Consider the following 18,782-nt stretch of genomic DNA (forward strand, 5'->3'; position numbering starts at 1 on the left):
CAGTTCAATTTAATACTAGTTGGAAAACAGAACAGGGTTAGTTTTATATTCTTTCTATCTTTGAATTGGTGGCCGCTTTTCAGATTGCTTCCCTTGGAATTCATGGGACAATGGAGGATGACTTTTATGAGGATTAAAGGGCCAGAGGCTGCAGTCTTGACTCAGGTAAATTTCCTGTTGAGCTCAACATGTTTAATGTGAGTTCGGGCTGAAGGACTGAACCTTCAATCTAATTATGTTTGATAGGTAAGTGGCAAAGAGCTTTCCAAATCAGATCTTCTCTGATTGTGTGTGGTGTTTGTGGCGTTAATATGGAAATTGTCAGAGGCAGACTTTGAAAGGAGTGAAAATGACAATGTAACTTTGTAGAATTTAGAGTATTTGTGGTTTGCCTTTCAGCAGTGCTAAGATGATCTTATATACTTTGTGGAACTGCTATATTCATTGCCATGAGTTTCCTACGAAAATATCAGGATATTTGGTACATATATTTGGTGGCTCTCCTATGACCTTCTCAGAAAGCGTGTTAGGCTGCTGAGTGCATGAAATGGGAACTGGCTGACTCTCTTGAAATGCAGGCCAAGAATTATTCAGCAGTAATTTTCCCTGTTCTCTTTTGCCTCTGGATTGGATTTAGTAATATCAGTGAAGTGCAGAATTAAGGCCAGTGGGGCCTGCTACACCCAATGGCTGGGTTCTAGATAAATTGCCACCAGCTTAAACAAACAAAACTGAGAGCAGACTCTCGTCCCAGCTCTGCAAGTACAGGTTGAACCCCTCTGATCCAGCATTCTATTGTCTGGCAACATCCGGCATGATTTTGTTTAGCCAGATGACCACTTACGGATGTGGCCTAGTTTCCCATGGCCTTTATACAGTTTACAGTCCTGGCTCTCAGTGTTCTGTGCTGTTATTTAGCTGTAATTTACCCCTGAATGTCTTCTACGAACCCAGTAAGCCATGAAAGTGTTGATAATGTGCTAGACAATATTGACCTCCCATGGTCCAGCAAATTCTGTCTTTCAGCACCAGAATGGAAGAGCTTGGAGATGTAAGTTGTCTCTTGGACGCTGGGTTGGCAAAAGCTGGTGCTTAAAACAGCAAGAGGTGGTGTATGATTTTGCATTTGAGGAGGAGCTGGAAGGAAAGATTGATTTATAAGCACACTCAGTCTAATTTTAGCTGGATACAAAGTAGCCAACCTCCATGATTAACTATGGATGACAGATTCTCATCAGTCGCTAAATCTGATGCTTTTGCAGGAATTTAAGTGTTTGAGTTTCTGTCTCATGAAGATTCTCTTAACTGTGATGTGAAATATCTTACTCTTGAGTGGAGACCGCCTACTTCAGAGGCTCTTGGCAAACCCTGTTACATGCCTTTATCCTAGAGCTGAGTTAAGTTTCTAAAATTAGCTTTCCCTGCAAATTACTGAAATGATTGTTGGTCAGTAGGTGATGGTGACCAGAGAGTGTCATAGTAAATCCCATAAGGAAATGCTTAATAATAATGGGCCTGGTCCTGAGGACTGCTGATAAGCCACAGTTCTCATTGATTTCAGCATGTGTAAGGGAACAGAGGTAATGTTTCAGATGCCAAGCTCCCTCCACCATCAGAGCCAATTCCAACGTCTTCTAAAGCTACCACTCAGGTTCCAGTTAGATGACCAGACCAGTCCATTGCAACTGCAGTGAGAGCTTCTGCAGTCCTGTCTGGAGCTGGCTAAAAGCCCCAAGATGATAGTGTGAGGCTGGCTACATAAGTGCTGAGATAGGACACTGAGGCAGGGAAGAAGCCAGCTTGAAAGAGTTTGGGTTTTGTTTCGTAAAGTCCCAAAAGTTTGGCTGCTGTTTCTGCAAACTTGGACTGGGAATGTCCTGAGAAGAGACTTTTTCCCCAGTGCTCTCTAAGCACTTTCCTTTCCATTTCTGAACTGAAGTGATAACAACTAGAACAATATGAGGCATGGCACTCTTGAATTTCTTGCTTTTCCCTAATGAAAAATCCTGTGATTTTTCTGGGGCTGAGTCCCACACAAGTGGCAGAAATGTGATGCAGCATTAATGCTATTGCTCACCCATAAGCCCTCTACCTTCCCAAACTCCTGTACCCCTTTCGAGAGTCTGTGTCTTGTGTATCCAGACCCACTGATGGGGAGCAGGGATCAAGGGCGCACCTGCCTCGGGGCTTCCATCCGCCACTGTTGCTAGCAGCAGGGGTTTGGCGTTCCTGGCCAGAGGCTCTTTCTATTGCCGCATCTTCAGAGCTCGGAGTAGCACTGGGCCGGGATACCAATTTAATTGTGCAACCTTGGGAAACAGAATATGCCCTATTAATGATTGTACCAGGCCAGGGATCGTGCTATGGGGCCTGGGCGTGAGGGGGATGAGAGCAGTGCCCTTACCTGGTACCCTGCTCCCAGAGGCAAAAATGGCTCTGCACCCTGTGCAGCTCCCAGGTAGTGCCCCCCAGGCGCTACCCCCTGCTGCTGTGGGATTGTGGTGGAAGCGCACTGTTTACAAAGGAAAGGTGTGTGAACTTTATGGTGTCACTGTACAGTGAGCTGTGTGAAAGGTACAGCCACAGAAATTAGACTAACATGCTGTAGTGCAAAGCTGTCTTCAGAAGCCTCGGAAATTGCCTGCTTATCCCGGGAAGGTTGTCTGAGTGCAGGCATGGAAATTAAGTCAGAAGGGATCCTTTTTACCTTCCTATCTAAAATAAGCTTCTGACTAAATTTCTTGGCATGAACTGGGCTCTTCTTGAAGAGCCTCGCCTCCCAATTTGCACGTTCAGAATTTTATTTTTCCTGTAATTGTTTTGTGCCTTTCTGGGCGGTAAATCAGGTTTCAATACAGGAGCAATTTAAATAATGTGTATTCCATGCAGATGGCGGGGAGATCTGGAAGAATGGCGGAGCAGCAATGCATAGTACCCATCATTCGCCTAATTCCTGCTAGAGAGAATTGGTGGAGCTGGGGACGATCTGGAGCGAGACTGTTGTGGTGATTGGTTCTCAGATGCGCATGATCCTCAACCTGTGAGAGTCACTCAATTAGTTTCCCAGAATTAGCCTCCTCCCCCGCTTTTCAGTCTGTTAAGGTTCACAGCAGAGCTCCATGTGCAGCAATGCCAGGCTTTGCAGTTGCATGCCAGTTAGCAAGACATTACTGGTACCCAGCCCAAAGCTGAAGGTCAAGGTGCTGGGCAGAGATCAGCTGGAAATATCCACACTGGTGTGAGAGGTCTGGAACTGCTGATGTATCAGCTGACCCTGACTCACTCCAGGTCGCAGAGAAGGGATTTAACACTAGTATGAAATGGGGGGTGGGGTGGGGTGGTTCTGTTAATTGTTTAATTTTTGGTGTGAAGCTTCAGAGTAGCATGTGACTGCAATTACACATACCCATCACGTGTCTTTCCAGAACGCTTGCTCCAAAGCTCCATTGCATTCAGCCCAGATGGAGAGTAGGGGTATTGAAACAGATGACTTCCACTTTTTCTCTTGCTCAGGAAGATGCTCCATCATCTCACAGTCTTTGTAGGTATTAAAGGATCTCCTGACTACAGACTAGTGACCATTGTTATCTTACTGCACTGAGCTCTTTCCTTCGCTCTTTGCATTAATAACCGTAGGCTGGGATGTTCAAAGATGGACTCTGAAGTCTGTGTTTAGCGGTTGAATAAGAGGCCTGATTCAGAGAGGTCTTGACCTGCTCTTTAGCAGTTCTGACCTTACAAAAACAAACACACTGACTGAGTTGCCTATACATGGGCATCAGGCCTAACTGCAGGGCACCCAGCAGTTAAAATCTTGAGCCATAGTGCCATGAAGAGTCTGTGACTTGTTCTGAGACTTAATCGATTCAAAGGTGGCTTAAACAGCACTTAAATTCCAGCCTGGTGTTGCTCCCCATTGGGTGAAGACAAAGTTGATCAACAGCATGTTGTTTATGCTCTCCTGAGCAACTTCTCTTCTTTGTGCAGGGAAGATGCAAGGAGAGTTGGGTGGGAAAGAGTTTTTCTGTCTTGTGAATATTTTTGAGAGGAATTTTTTCACATTTTTTTGAAGTATGACAAAGTCAAAGTATTCAGGAACCAAAATTTCTTTTTGTTTTCTGGTTAAACCAGAGTTTTCTGATTTTGACCTTTTAACCCTTTTTCACCTAGTTAGCTTAAATTCTGAAATGGGAATTGATTTGAATGGGGAAACCTGGAAATTTTGGATTTGATGGTTTCAAAATCTTTCATTTTGACAGTTTGAGAGGTTTTTTTCCGTGACCTTTTCTTGAGTTGGGAAATTATTTGAGCACAACGTGGTTCCCCAGATGGTTTTGATTTTGACAGAGTGGCATTTTTCAGTGAAAAATGGTGGTTTGAAAAATTCTCTGACTGTAGGTACAAGTAACTCTGGTACTGTGTGTAGATTGTGGTATGTCCCATGGGCTGCAATATATAATAAAGTGTTGAGAGCAGTGTTTCTTGTATGGTAGATGCTACTGCAGCCACTTAGGAGAGGTTGAAATGCAGCCCAGTGGATTAGCAGAGCACCCTCAGCTGGTAGCATATGTTTTTGTGGTGCACACCTACACAGGCCTTGGTGCACATAACAAAATTTATTCTGCGTGTGGATTGAAAAAATACTTGTGTGGATGGAAAAGATTAGCAGGAACCTTGGCTAGAGCCCTGCGGCCTGTCAGCAAGCTTAATGATTTTGATTGTTGATAGTAGCATCACTGAGATTATTTCCATCATGTTGCAAGTTTTGCTTGGTGAAGGCAAGCTTAGAGAGTCTCAGGTTTTCCACTTGTCATGGCTTCCAGCAGTCATGTGATGTAAGATCTTTCCCTAAACATGACTGCATGGTAATAAACAAAAATTCTTTCCAGTGGCTGATGGGAAATGCATGTGATGAGCCTCAGCCACATTCATAATGACAGGAGTCAGTGTCGCCAAAGCCACACCCGCAGCTGGATCTAATGGGCGGTCTCAGCAAAGAGATACATTTATGGGTCCAGTAGATCTAGACTGCTCCTCTCCACATAGACAGAGCAGTTTGAGAGGCTTGTACTGCAGCAGGACAAGCAGAGTTCAGTCCCCAGGGCAGTCAGGAGATGAACCTGAGTCAAAAAGTTTTGTATGAGGTTTTGCGCACCTGGATAGTGCTTGGCTCAGAGGCTTAGCCCAGAGACGCTGTTCAAAACAAAAGAATAAATGTGTTTGCAAAATGGAAGCTTTCCAGTGGGGTTTTGTCACACAACGCCGCCACACAGGTCAGACCAAAAGTCGATCTGCCTATTCCTTGTGCCATTTCCAATGCTGTAAGGAGCATGGAATAGGGAACCTCAACTCTGTCAGGGGAATTGGCGAGTGGAATCTTTCCCACAGGGAGACCACTTTTAAATCATTGTTTATATCCCGGTAGTCTGTCGAGGCCCCAGCAAAGGCCTGATCCTCGGCATGTTCTGTGCTGTACAAACATGAAGAGGTTGCTGCCTCTGAAAGCTCCCAGTATGACCAGACAAGACAGACAGAGGGTGTGTGGCTTTCTCTATTTTAAAGGAGGAGAGTTGGGTCACGGAGGGATGCAGTGACTCTCAAAGGGTCTGTGGCAGAACCAGGAGCTCAGTGAGCATCTCATGAGTAGCAGCCCAGTGCAGTGTTCACTCTATTTTTTTCCGTCAGTGTACAGAATAAATTTTATGTGCACACAGGCACGTGCAGATGTACATCACCAATAGAAACACGTGTGGGTGCTCTGCTAATCAGCTGGGCAGCACTGGAATCTTTTTGGGGTGGCTGCCCAGGCGCTCAGTCTACAGGGAGCATTGGCAGTGATTTAACCACAAGACTATCCTTCTCCATCTATCTCAGGTTCATAGTCGGTTCACCTACAGCCCAGCCATCCTTTAAACTCTATCATCCCACTCCTGGGTTTCCCCCCTCCCCCAGTCTTCAGATTCTCTAGGTGAATGTAAAGCTCAATCAGAGCCAGCACCTCCTGCAAGGGGATCTGTACATGACCCTTACTGGTAGGTAACCGAGGGAGTGCCATGTTGGTCTGTATTCTAACAAAACAAACCAGTGGTTCTGTAGCACTTTGAAGACTAACAAAATAATTTATTAGGTAATGAGCTTTTGTGGGACAGACCCACTTCTTCAGGCCTTACTGAGAGGATGTTGTGATTGCCTAGGCCATGCATAATACTTACCGTGTAACCGTTCAGCTCGCCTCTAATAAAAAAAAAAAAAAAGTATCCTTTTCCAATTGTCCCCAGGCATATTTAAGTACATGGACTCTAAATAGAAAAATGATAAGTGGCTCTCGCCTGCCAAGTGTGAAATGATAAATGACTTCCCTCTCCCTCTTGAGAATGCAAATGCCTTCCCCTCCGGCACCAGCTCCCCAGCCCTGGTTCAGCTTCTCTGACTCTCAATCATTCCTCCAATGAGACGGTGTGCAGCGCTGAGCTGACTCCTCCACTGCCAAGGTAAACAAGGGGTATTCTGTCCTTCACCTCTCATGCTGGCATTGCTAGCCCTCAGCATTCACAAATCGCACTGCAGGTTCTAAAAATGCTGCGATGGTCTTCAAAACTGAGAGATTTTTTATCTGTAACTAATAAATGTTGGTTCCATTTTCTCAGGCTTTTGAAATTTTAGGGAGCACACTTCCAAGCTTTGCCCACCAAGCAGGAGGGCTGCAACATTTTCAGTATTGAAAATGTTTTAAAAGCTGAGATTTTTTTACTTCATCCCATGACCCTAGGAACTGTGAGTTTAAAAAGGCAAACTCCCAAAATTGTGATGCTCCTGCTAAAACTGTGTAAAATGGACAGTCATCTTTTCTAGACCTTTTAATCATTTTAGTTGCTCTTCTCTGGATCCTCTCCCATTTCTCTGCATCTTTCCTAAAATGTGGCACCCAGAACAGGACACAATACTTCCATTGAGGTCTAATCCACACAGAGTAGAATTACTCTTCATATCTTGCTCATGACACTCCTGTTAAATACATCCCAGAATCATGGTGTTGCGTGTTTTTTTCTTTTTTTTCTGCAGTGTCGCACTTGTCTCATAAAAGAAGTCATAAAAACTACCAATATGTGGCTAGGGCACACACTGGTTTTAGATTCCTCAGGTCTGTAGACATGGGAGGGAGCGACTGACGTGGGTGAGCCACACTGGCGATTTTTTTTTAAAATGCTAGACAGAGGCCTTGTAGTGAGTGAGTCTGTCTGAGGAGGCTGAGGCTCAGCTCTAAGCCCTGCTTCTTGTGAAATACCCTGCGAGAAATCTCTGGAAAAAGAACTCAAACCAGAATCCCCAGGTGCATGGCTGGAGCCTGCCCCTAACCCTTCAGTCCCGCTTTGTCTTGCTTCCATTTTGTAATTACCTGCCAGGGAATGCATGGATTAAGCCCAGACACACAAATGATGCTGAACATGTGAATTGTGTTCTTTCCTACCAAAGGGAAAGCTTTTTCTTTTTAAGTCTTATTTAGATTATCTTGACTCTTCCCCTCTCCCCAAGCCTGGTGAGTAACAAGGGATGTCTCCCAGGAAACAGGCTAATTTGCAAAATTAATGGGGGGAATCACAAATTCCCTGCTACACATCAGGACTGTGGCATGTTTTCATTGATAAAGGAATATAAAGGCTTTATGAACTTGGACTGGTTTTGAGTAAATATTTAATAGATATTTAGGGCTACACCTACTTTAGGCTCCAATCGAAGTTTTGTAAATCGTGAAACCTGCAGTGAACAGGAATATCTTCTGTAATTTAAAATAAAATCAATGTAGGTGGCTTTGTGCTTGGGGTTTAATTATTTCCCAGCAGTGTATGAAACCCAGGGCATGAGATGTGACTGCCTGTCTTTGCTGCCTAAGCACAGTCGAACTCAAAATCCAGCACAGACAACATTCTATCTAACTTTTTCCACCCCAAGGCGTGTGTGGGTGTGCACCACTAATAGAATCACACGCTGCCCACCATGGGTGGCTGTGGGCACTCTGCTAATCAGCTGGATCTCACCTGAATCTCTCCTGCATGGCTGCTGAAGCACTCCTCTGACAGGAACACTGAGCACAGGTAGTGTGTATATATTAATTAATGTCCCTTTTAAATAATCTCAGGAATTAGGAGCACAGGTCAGAAAATGTTGTTAAATTAAAGGAAGCTTTTCAGCCCCAGGTCATCAAGACAGTGACTTTGAGGATTTAAAGTCACTTGAGGATTTAAGCACACACTTAAGTGACTTCATTGAACCCTTCTTAATCTTGACAGTGTCCCCCTAAGTCTGAATTAAATGCTTTTTAAGGCCATAGTCCTGTAAACACTTCCCCGTCACAAACTGTTCCCGACGTTGCAATTTGATCCAGGTGGCAGTATTGTCCCATGCAGGCCCATTTACTTCCCAGGGACAAACCCTCCTTCTGGTGGGTGTTCAGGCCCACCAGAATCAGTAGGACTTTGTGCAAAGCTCTAAGGGCCTTCCCAGGTGGATGACATTGCAGAGTTGGAACCATCATGCCATTTCTGTGAGTGGTCTGATTGCATTTCAACAGTTCTAGTCACATGGTTCCATACTCAGCTGAACAGTGAATTATTTCCAGGGCTGACCCTAAACCTAGAAGTCCAGTCACTGCAGCACTATTTTGGAACAAGTTTCACAGTCCAGGGGCTAACACCCAGATCTATGGGGCATCTCATTTCTGTTTTATGGTTTCTTTTTTTTGTGGGTGTTTTTTCTTTTTAAATTATTTTAGATTTTCGTTTTTAGTTCAATAGTGCATTCAGACTTATCCTGCAGCCTTCCTTGTTTGTGTAGTCGCAGTCAGGTCAATGATGGCGTAAGGGCTGAAAGATCAGACTGTCCTTCAGTCGGTGCTCCAGAGTGAGATCTCTCCTATGTGTTGTTGTATGCTCTTTTAATAAAATAGGTGACACTGTATACAAGATTCTTCTTGGTGCTTACCTGTAGTGGAAAAGGCTGCTTTCGTGTTTATGCAGCAACCTTATTTTTCTTGTAAGCGTTGATGTAAAATGTGGTTAAAGCAGATGCTGTTTTAATGCTCTGTAAATGCTACCATTTAATGTCAAAGATCAGAATTCTTTAGGGTCTGAGTGTGTGTCAGTGAGATGACTTTCCTTGCCTTATTATTTTTGCCTTTTGTTTTGCATCCAACCAACCACATTTGATTTCCGCCCCCCCCCCCACCTTCTTATTAGATTCCAAAGTGTCCTGGGAGGAACAGAATGAACCCTCTGTTGTTCAGTGGTTCATGTATTTCAAAACAAAACAAAACAAGGAGTTCTGCAGCACCTTAAAGAATGACAGATTTATGAGGGTAGTATAAGCTGTTGTAGGCTGTAGCCCTCAGAAGCTTATACCAACATAAATTTGTAAGCCTTTAAGGTGCCCCAGGACTCCTCATTGCTTTTGCTGAAACAGACTAACACAGCTGCCCCTCTGAAGCTTTTGTATTTAACGGTGCATGTAATAGTAGAGCTTGCTCCAGCAGTGGAGTCAGAGGGGCCCACGGCCACTTGGAGCCCCTGGGCAAGGTGGGAGGAGGGGCTTAGGTAGTTAGCTGTTAGCATCGTGTGGATTGCGATGCTGGCCCCCCACCCCCTTCAGAGCTGAGTAGCACAGCAGTGCTGCGGTAGCACTTCAAAAGGGGTTGGGGCAACTGTCCTCTTTCTCACCCTTTCAGACACACACTTCCCTGTTGGCAGGCCTGAGTGGAGTCTAAAACCTGTGTGTGTAGTAGCTACATATTGGTAAGGTTTATGACTTCCTTTATGAGTCAATAGTGTGATACTGTTGCAACAAAAGCAAACATGATTCTGGGATGCAGTAACAGGAGTGTTGTGAGCAAGACATGAGAAGTCATTCTTCCGCTCTAATCTGTGTGGATTAGGCCTCAGCTGGAGTAGGGTGTCCAGTTCTGGACCCCATATTTTACAAAAGATGTGGAGAAATTGGAAAGGGTCCAGAGAAGAGCAACTAAAAGGATTAAAAGTTTAGAAGAGGTGGCCTATGGAAGAAGATTGGAAGAACTGGGTTTGTGTAGTTTGGAAAAGACAAGGCTCAGAGGGGACATGATAGCTTTCAAGTGCCTAAAAGAGGAGGAGAGAGAAAAGATTGTTCACCTTATCTTCTGAAAATAGGATAAAAAGCAATGGACTTAAATTGCAGCAAGAGGGGTTTAGGTTGGACATTAGGAAAAATTTCCTGTCGGGGTAGTTAAGTACTGGAATAAATTGCTGAGTGTGGTCGCAAAATCTCCATCATTGGCGATATTTAAGAACAGGTTACATAAATATCTAATGGTTGATCTAGCTGGTGTGTGGTCCTGCTATGAGGGCAGGGAACTGGATTTGGTGATGTCTTGAGGTCCCTTCCAGTTCTAGTGTTCTATAATTCTTCTCTCTGTTAACATTTGTAAGAGCTGGTTGTTTTCAGGCATAATTTCCATTTCCCACCCCACTTTACATAAGGAGCTTTGAGCAACATTGATTTATGGTTTTGTGTATGCACAAACAAATGAATTCATTGATGTTTGTCCTGTGGTTGTGGAACTGTCTGGGATCCATTTCGCACTTTGCTGGCCAGAGCGTAGACAAGAGGGAGTAGCAAAACCTTGGGTTTGGCAGGAAGTCTGTGAACGCTTTGAGAAATGACAGCCCAGCTGAAGTTTTGTGACTGGAAAAAACCCACAGGGTTGTTTGATGGGATTTGCTCCCTCCCTCTGCTGATGTCTTGAGCACATGCCAGGTTAGACACTCTCTTCTTCTTTCATTTTTGAGTACTGCCCAAGTAAGAGGTAGCAAATTACTCCATGCAGGCTTAATTTTCCAAGAGACCAGCTTCATTTCCCATCACGACACTAAGAGCATGTCTGCATTAGAGATTTTTAGCTCTAGTGTGTAGACAGTTGACTCCAAGTAGTTGGCAAACATGTTTTGTTTCGGGAGCCTCCAGCATACCATTAATGTTACCAGTAAACAGCAACTTTGTGCTGTGTCCACCCTAGCATTACAGAAATCATTAGCTAAATCAACTAATTGAAATCTGGCACTCAGGGAAGAGAGTTTCCACTAGAGCCCAGTCTTCGCAACAGCTTTGAAAATGTGGTTCTGTACATAATTTATTTTATATACAAGCTAAGGCAGTGTTAATGGGGGTCAAATATAGGTCCTAAAATATATTATTGAGATAAGTAGTCTCAGAGACTTAAGCAATTAGCTTCAGAACGAAGCTGGGCATCTTGAAAACGTGTGTATTCCCCAGCATGTTGTACGGATGTGAGACATGGGTGATATCGTAAGATTCGAAAAGAAGAATATTGGCATTCAAAAGGAGTTGTTATAGAAAGATTCTGAGAATAGGATGGATGCAGAAGGTCACCAATGAGGAATTATATAGGAAGATACAGCTGAAAGAGAACCTGCTGCAGAAGGTTATAAAATGGAAGCTACGACTATTTGGACATATTTGCAGAATGAATGACGAACGAAAAATCAAGACCCTGGTATTCAGCATAATGGACGGTTCGAATAGGAGAGGCAGACCCCACAGAGAATGGATAGATGATATAGTAGATTGGTGCGGAGCTAGTTTACAGAAACTAAGATGGAAGGAAATAGTGAGAGAGGCATCAGACACCAGCAGGCGCTGAGCCCACGGTTATTGATGATGATGGTGATGAGTCTCAGAGAGGTCGCCATGTTAGTCTGTAGCTTTACCCCCCAAAATTCAAGCAGTTGGGTAGCACCTTAAAGACTTAACAATTTAAAGCTTGTTACCTAATAAATAATGCTAATCAAGCAATTCTGTAGCACCTTAAAGCCTGGTTAGCATTATTTATTAGGTAACAAGCTTTAAATTGTTAGTTTTACAGTGTTCCAGGACTGCTTGCTTTTTTTATCTGGGATAACTGAGCCATGCGAAACCTACAGACCGTTTTGTCAGTAACGTTGGAGGATGAGTGAGCCGACTAAATGATCCCTCGGTGTACTGAAAAAATTACAGACTTTGATTCTCTTTTTCATGAACCTTGTAAAAGGAGGGTCCCCTGTAGGGGCAGCTGGTGTCCATGCAGGGCAGGGGTGAAGGATTGCAGGGAGGGCCAGCCAAAGGGATGGGGAAGGGTTATGTGGGGCACCCTGTTAGGCAATTAACATTTTGGCAGGGGCATATGGGGCAGTGCAACTCTCTAGGCCTATAATGAGTTACCTGTGCCCTGACTGCGGCAATGAAAGGCCCCCTATTGCTTTTTCACAAGGGAAGACCTTATCAAGTGGTACCTTGTGGGGGAGTGGGTGGGGGCTGCAGTGTTTCCCTCCATTCCCCTGGTATGATGAGTGGGGTATGAGGCTGTTCTCCAGGTCCTGGTTCTATATGCTGCTAAAATTCCTTGTAGGAAATGTTGGTAGTTCAGAGCAGCCTTTTCATAAAGGATCATGCAAAGTGCATTAGAGAGCTTAATGAATTCAATTAAGCCTGTGAGGTAGATTGGGGTTATCCTCATTTGCATAGATAGTATTTTGTGGGGATTGGGGAAGGGTCACACAGTGCTGTGCAGAACAATGAGTAAAACGTGAGCATCTTCATTCCCAATCCCCCCACCGACCACAAGATCGCCTTTCCTTTTGAGCCGTCTTAGCCTTCAGAGCTCATGTGCTAGGTGAGCCTTTCTGGTGGTGGTGAGAGAAGCAAATCACCCCTTGCTCTGCGAGGAGCCGGGTGTTTCTGCCAGTGCTGTGAGGTTTAAAAGCCCTCCCAACAAACTGGGAAACAAGTGGAAAAAATAGCCCACAGTAATCCTTTCATTGAGTGTTGCGGAGGCAGCATGTGCTGAGTCTGGCAAGGCAGGAGGTTACCTTGCTGTGAACTTTTAGTGCCTTCTTGGTTGTACGGTACTATTCTTGGATTCCACTTAGAGGAACATGCAGTGCTGGTGTTAATGAATTGCTTTGGGAGCAGGGAACAGCTGCTTAAGGAAATTTAGAAGAGCCTAGTCCTGTCCTATGCATTGTAGCAGTGACTTCTTGCTTTATCACCTGTGTTGGAACTGCGGTCTAGAGTGGCAGACCTGGATTTAATACCGGTTCTATTGCCAGCTTGAGGCAGGGAGAGTAGCAGCACAAACTGGTGAGAGAGAATGCCTTGTGATATAATTAGGGGATTTAGGCTCTGGCTCTGTCACTGATTGTGTGTGTTACCTTGGTCAAATCACTTAATCTCACTATGGCTTATCTTTCCCATCTGTAGAATGGGTACGGTAATAGTCCCTATCTTATGGGGAAAAAAACTCAAGTTTCAAAAATGTTTGAGGTTATTCAGACCAAAGGGGCCAGAGAAGTGCAACGAACAAAGCCATTGTGATAGTAAAGCTGGTGTGTTTTGGACCCCTAAGAGAGGGATCCTGTTGAAGTAGGGCCCTGTTTGATTGTGAGACTGTCAGCCATTCTGGAAAATCTGTCCTAACTCAGAAGCATCAAAAACTTTCAAAACATCTCAGCTGTTGGTTTTGACTAAATGCCACTATGTTGCCTGAAATTTCAATGAAATGTGCCATATGCTCTGAATAAAAGAATGGCAGATGAAAGGGTATACAACGTATGCCTATGAATATTAAATTGTTCTGGAGTAGGATGAGAGCCCTTTCATGAGGGATTCTTTTACCTAACACTGATATGATCAAGATTCTGTAATAGCTGCTATTTGTGCGATTACACCAATGACTGAATCCTGCACTGAAGAAACAGGCTAAGCAAGCAGGATTCAGAAAGCCGGGATGGGCCACTGTCTAGCGCCATGAACCTGGGAGTAAGGTGACCAGACTCCTAAATTCTGTTCCTATGTCTGCTATTGACGGGCTGTGTGAGCTGGGAGGAAACACTGCTCAGTCGTTAAATGTGACTGAAGGTAGCACTCAGGAGCTGCACTGCTCCCTAGGGCATCGCTAGTAGAAACACATGCTGCTCACTGTGGTCACTCTGCTAATCACCTGGACAGCACCTGAATCTCCCCTGGATGTTGGCCAAAGTGCTCATCTGAGAGGGAATACTGCCTTTTACCTCTCAGAATTTAATCTCTGTGGCCCCCTGGTGGTGATGGGACAAGGATGACAGGAAAGAGTTTTCAGTTCAGGAGTTGGAGAGCCACCTGCAGAGTCCTTTATAGGACACATGCTGTGGAAGCCTTTGGTGCAGAAGAGGCCTATTGGTCTATAAAACAAAACCCTGTGTCTGATCTGCAGCTGCAAATTAATCAGCACTTTGCGCAATACAAGAGATAATATGCATCTCTAAGCACAGGCAGATAGAATGGTTGGATAATTACATCTTTTTGAGAGCTCCACTGTGGCAATTTTTGTTTGCTACATTATGCAGATTTACTGCAGCAGCCAATGCCAAAAGCAATGCACGTTTTGCTTTATGAGAAATATCTTATGGCCAATTTCCTGCTATTGATTCCATCTATTTTTCCAGTAACTGCTCTGAAATTTTGTAAAAGGAGGAAGTAAATTTGTTTATAATAGAGTTACATTTGAAAAGGCTCCCCTGGGTCGTTTAAAGGGGTGTTTTTAAACTGTACTTAATAAATAATAGTTAAAGTCAAATCTTGGAGAGTGGAGGATTGGAGTAGGGCAGAAAGTTTGGGCCAGAAAGTTGCTTTTAAGAAAGAAATGTGTTGCTGAATGCAAACTAGGTTGGGCAGAAACTGCCATTGCAAATACTCTTCTTAACAAAAGGAGGCAAAAGTGAAATGCTAATTTCCTAAATTTCTTTATGGAGCTTCTGCTTCATAGAGCAGTGAAGCATTTTACCGTCTCACAGGTCATCTTCCAAGAAAAGCTGCATCCATTCTTTGTTCGTGCCTAGGCAGAGTGTGTATGAGGAGCCAGTAGGTAACATAATGTCGTCTGTAAATTGGAGACCGTGTGAAATTTCCAGTATCTTATCCATAAGTGTTTTCAGGCAGAATCTGACAACAGATTTATGATACCTCAGTGACGGCAACAGGCAACAAATGTGCTGATGCAGTACAGTATACTGTGCTGAGGCCTGGTCTACAGTAGGAGGAAAAAATAATTTAACATACAAAATTCAATGTTAGATATGCAAATTGCTTTTAGATACAAGAATACCGTAGCTGGGCTTGACTTGTCTAAAATCGATTTTTGCTGCCATCCACACTTTCCTATTAACTTCCCTTACTCCTTGTGACTGCCAGGAGTACCAGGGGTCAGTGGTGGTGCCATGAGAGTTTGATTTAGCGCATCCTCACTAGGCACACTAAATTGAACCTGAGAAGATCAGCCATCAGTGTGTCATTCTTCCCATAAGTGTAGATGTACCCTTATTAATGCTGGGCACTTACCACTTTTAGGTTCCTGTGGGGAATCTGAGCATATAGATTTTCCCCTGTAAAGCATGTGTGTCTGATTTATCTGAGAAGTTAGGGTTTGGATGGGGGGGGAAACAATATTTTCCTTCCAAAGTGTTCCACATAGAAATAAAAGAAAGAGAGAGTAAGAAAACACTGCAGAGCTTTGAAATTTTCATTGCTTGTGGCAATACAATTGTAAGATTATTCTCCCTCCCCTCGGTAAGTTGTCATCTCTGTTGATGGGAAAAAGTACCAGCTACTCGCATGGAAGTATTAGTAAGGCTTTGTGTGTTTTGGGGCCAAGCTAGCTATATTTTCATGCTTAATTTGAGCTTGTTTTGTGCTTTGGGATTCTTGGTTATTTTTTCCACTATTCATTGTACTTTGCCAGCCTAGAGCTCTCCTTCCTTTCTGTCACCATGTTTAGTATAAATGGGAGCTGGGTTTTTACCTTTACTTTTGCCTTGATGGAGTCTGGTGACAAACGCTTGTTGAAGGCAGAAGCCATGTAATGTTGAGTGTTTTACACAGGTGGGGCTGTCGGGACATGCTACAGAGAATTCCCTTAGCAGATTATTTTTTCAGTTACGTTGCTCATGTCATTTGAATAACATTAGGGCAAACTGCTACTCAGGCTTCTATTCACTCAGAAAATGTAAACTTCAGCCTGTGACAATTCAGGAATGTTTCCTGCTTCTCTGGTACATTTTGTCTCAGGTATTATGTAAATACGAATGAAACTCTCAGTACCCCATAAGAGAGATGTATTATTATCCCCATTTTACATATGCCTAAATACCATCTCAAAGAGTTCTTTATTTAGCCAAGGTCACACAGTACAGGTTGAACTGCTCTTGTCCAGCAACATCCATAATCCGGCATGATTTTAGTTATTTGGATGACCACTTATCATGGATGTGGCCAAGTTTCCCCGGTCCCAGAAAGTTTGTTTACAGCCCTGAGTCTTGGCTTTCAGTGTTCTCTACTGCTAGTTAGCTGTAATTTACCCCTAGATGTCTCCTAAGAGTCCTAAGCAGTGGATGTGATGGTAATGCTGCTAGACACTATTGACCTCCTGCGGTCTGGCAAATTCTCTTGTTCTGCTCCGGTCAGTCCTGAGGGTGCCAGACCAGAGAGGTTCAACCTGTATTAATATTGTAGAGAAAGAACAGGACCCAGGAGTCTTGACTTGCAGTCTTCCACCCACGAGCCTGCAACAATTGCCATTAACTATACTTTTTTTTTGGCACTTGATATGTACAGGTGTGAGTCTGGTTTGCAAATAATAAATGTGCACGCCAATAACCAATGAGGCATTTGACAGACCACTTATGTGTCATTGTAGCGAATGTTGGTTTGCATCTCACCCAGTTCACACATTGCCAAAATGGAAATTATAATCATGGCCTCTAATTGCGTGCATGTGTGGGTGCTTTGCTTGCAGTCGCAGGCATGCAAGGGACTGGACTTGGTGACCTTTTGGTGTCCCTTCCAGTTCCAGTATTCTATGATTCTGAACATTGGGCTCTGTAATTTTGGAGTTTGACCTTTTATCAGAGATCTGATCCCTTCACCTTTATCTCATTACTCCATTTATTTCATGTTTTTGTGTCTCCCCACCGCTTGAAAGCCAGTCATTATTTCAAGATCATCTTTCATTTTTGTTTTGTTTTTTCCTCCTGCCTAGATTGCAAATATACCTGTCATCAGGAATGCAGAAGTCTGATTCAGCTGGACTGCAGCCAGCAAGGACAGCCCTGGAACAAACCCTCACCGGAAAATACATTGACACAAAACTGCAGCCAGGTATGGATTTGGGAGCTTCTGGGGTGGATGGGAAGTGGGATAAGAGGGTGCATGGAACTGGATGGAGAGAGACAGGGTTGCTTTTTGACGAGCAGGACTAATGCAATGATGAGAGGTGACAGCATGGCATTCTCCTCTTCTCCAGGATAATTAGATTTCACCAAGACCCAAAAATGTTTTCTAAAACCACCTCCCAGTTAAAATTCTCCCTTTAGGTTTGGGACATAGAGTGTGGCCCCTCCCCCAGTTGATTTAATGGCAGCTTTAAGCAGCTTCTCTGCTTAGTTTGCCAGGGATTTGCTAAAAGGAGAGTGGGGGGAATCCAGTCATGCTTTGGAGGCAGGTGTAACCAGAAAGAACTCTCTCATGATCCAGGGCAGCTACTTGGGCAGCCTGGAGCACGGGATCAGCATGAAATCTGATTATCCTGTTCTTTTGTGTGCATCGCTACAAGTGATTGCCAAGTGTCCTAAAATGATCCAGACCTGCTTAAAGTACAGCCATCACTCAGAGTGCTTAAGCTTAGGTGCCTGTGATGCATCACCAAGCTCAAGAAACCAGTTCATTGTCACCGAAATCACAGTCCTCTTTGAGGCGACACAGCAGCATCTTTTAGTGGGTGTTGGTGTGGGGGCAGTGCTGGCAGGTGTGGTGGGGGCATGTTGCCTGCCCTCTCTTTAGAATGTATCTTGTGTTCAGCTGCGCACAGCAACACTAGCGGTTGGAAAATGGAGGCAAATTCCACCTGGTTCTTTTGGTGGAGTGCAACTGAGCCAAGTTGGCTGGAGCACACCGTGAGTCTTGATGCTCCTGATGAAAATTTTGAAAGACTTGTAGGAGCAAGACTATAGATCTGCATCTTCCATTGATGTTAAGGAATGGGGAGGGGATGCATCAGTTTCTTGTATTGCTTTGAAAATCTCCAATCATTTACTCTTACCTAAAGTGGGATGGGTTCTTCAGGGACCACCAATGGTCAGGAAGTTGAGTTTTGGGGTCCAGTCCTGGAGAAAGGTGCCATAACCCCTTGCAGCCGTGAAGTACAAGCAATTTGACGAAAACCTGGTGAACTGGTAAATATATTGGAAGAAATTGGGTAAGGTGTGGCCACTACCTTATTCACTGCAACTAGAAGCTAAAGTCTGTTCTTACAGGCAAGTGCAAGGTAGACACCTCTGTGTGTGGGGAAAGTAAAGGAGCCACAGCCTTCTGTCTGACAAGTGTACATTTGCTAATGGTAGAACTGTGTATGATTTATAAAAAGAAGTTCATGTTAATTCATATCGCCAAAATAGAGTATCTTGTGTATTGTCCCTGGTGTAGACATTACTATGCTATCACTGTACAAATCAAAAGTGCACCAGCCCCCGGCACCCACAGCTGGGAGAAACTGCACTGCTGCGTCTGTCTGCCCAGCCCGCTCCCCCAGTCAGGGGAGCCAGTTGGGCAGACAGCCGCGGTGGTGCGGCTTTTCCCCAGCTTCTCCCAGCTGAGGGAAGCCAGGGAGAAGCTGCTCCTGGCTTCCGCAAGCCCAGAGGCTGTTGCCTGGTTCCCAGCTCCTGCACACCCCC

The 18,782-nt window shown here is 44.2% G+C and overlaps 1 protein-coding gene across 2 annotated transcripts in view; it reads left to right on the top strand.

The window, feature by feature from the left end:
* The window catches only part of RASSF5 (Ras association domain family member 5), a 96,253-nt gene that overhangs the window by 12,577 nt on the left and 64,894 nt on the right, over positions 1–18,782 (top strand). For both annotated transcript variants that reach the window (XM_074977724.1, XM_074977725.1), the window contains exon 2: positions 17,093–17,211. In XM_074977724.1, the coding sequence (XP_074833825.1) occupies positions 17,093–17,211 (119 nt within the window). The remainder of the gene's footprint in view (positions 1–17,092; positions 17,212–18,782) is intronic.

This window comes from Carettochelys insculpta, chromosome 26, assembly GCF_033958435.1.
Source record: "Carettochelys insculpta isolate YL-2023 chromosome 26, ASM3395843v1, whole genome shotgun sequence".
In the NCBI taxonomy this organism is placed as follows: Eukaryota; Metazoa; Chordata; order Testudines; family Carettochelyidae; genus Carettochelys; species Carettochelys insculpta.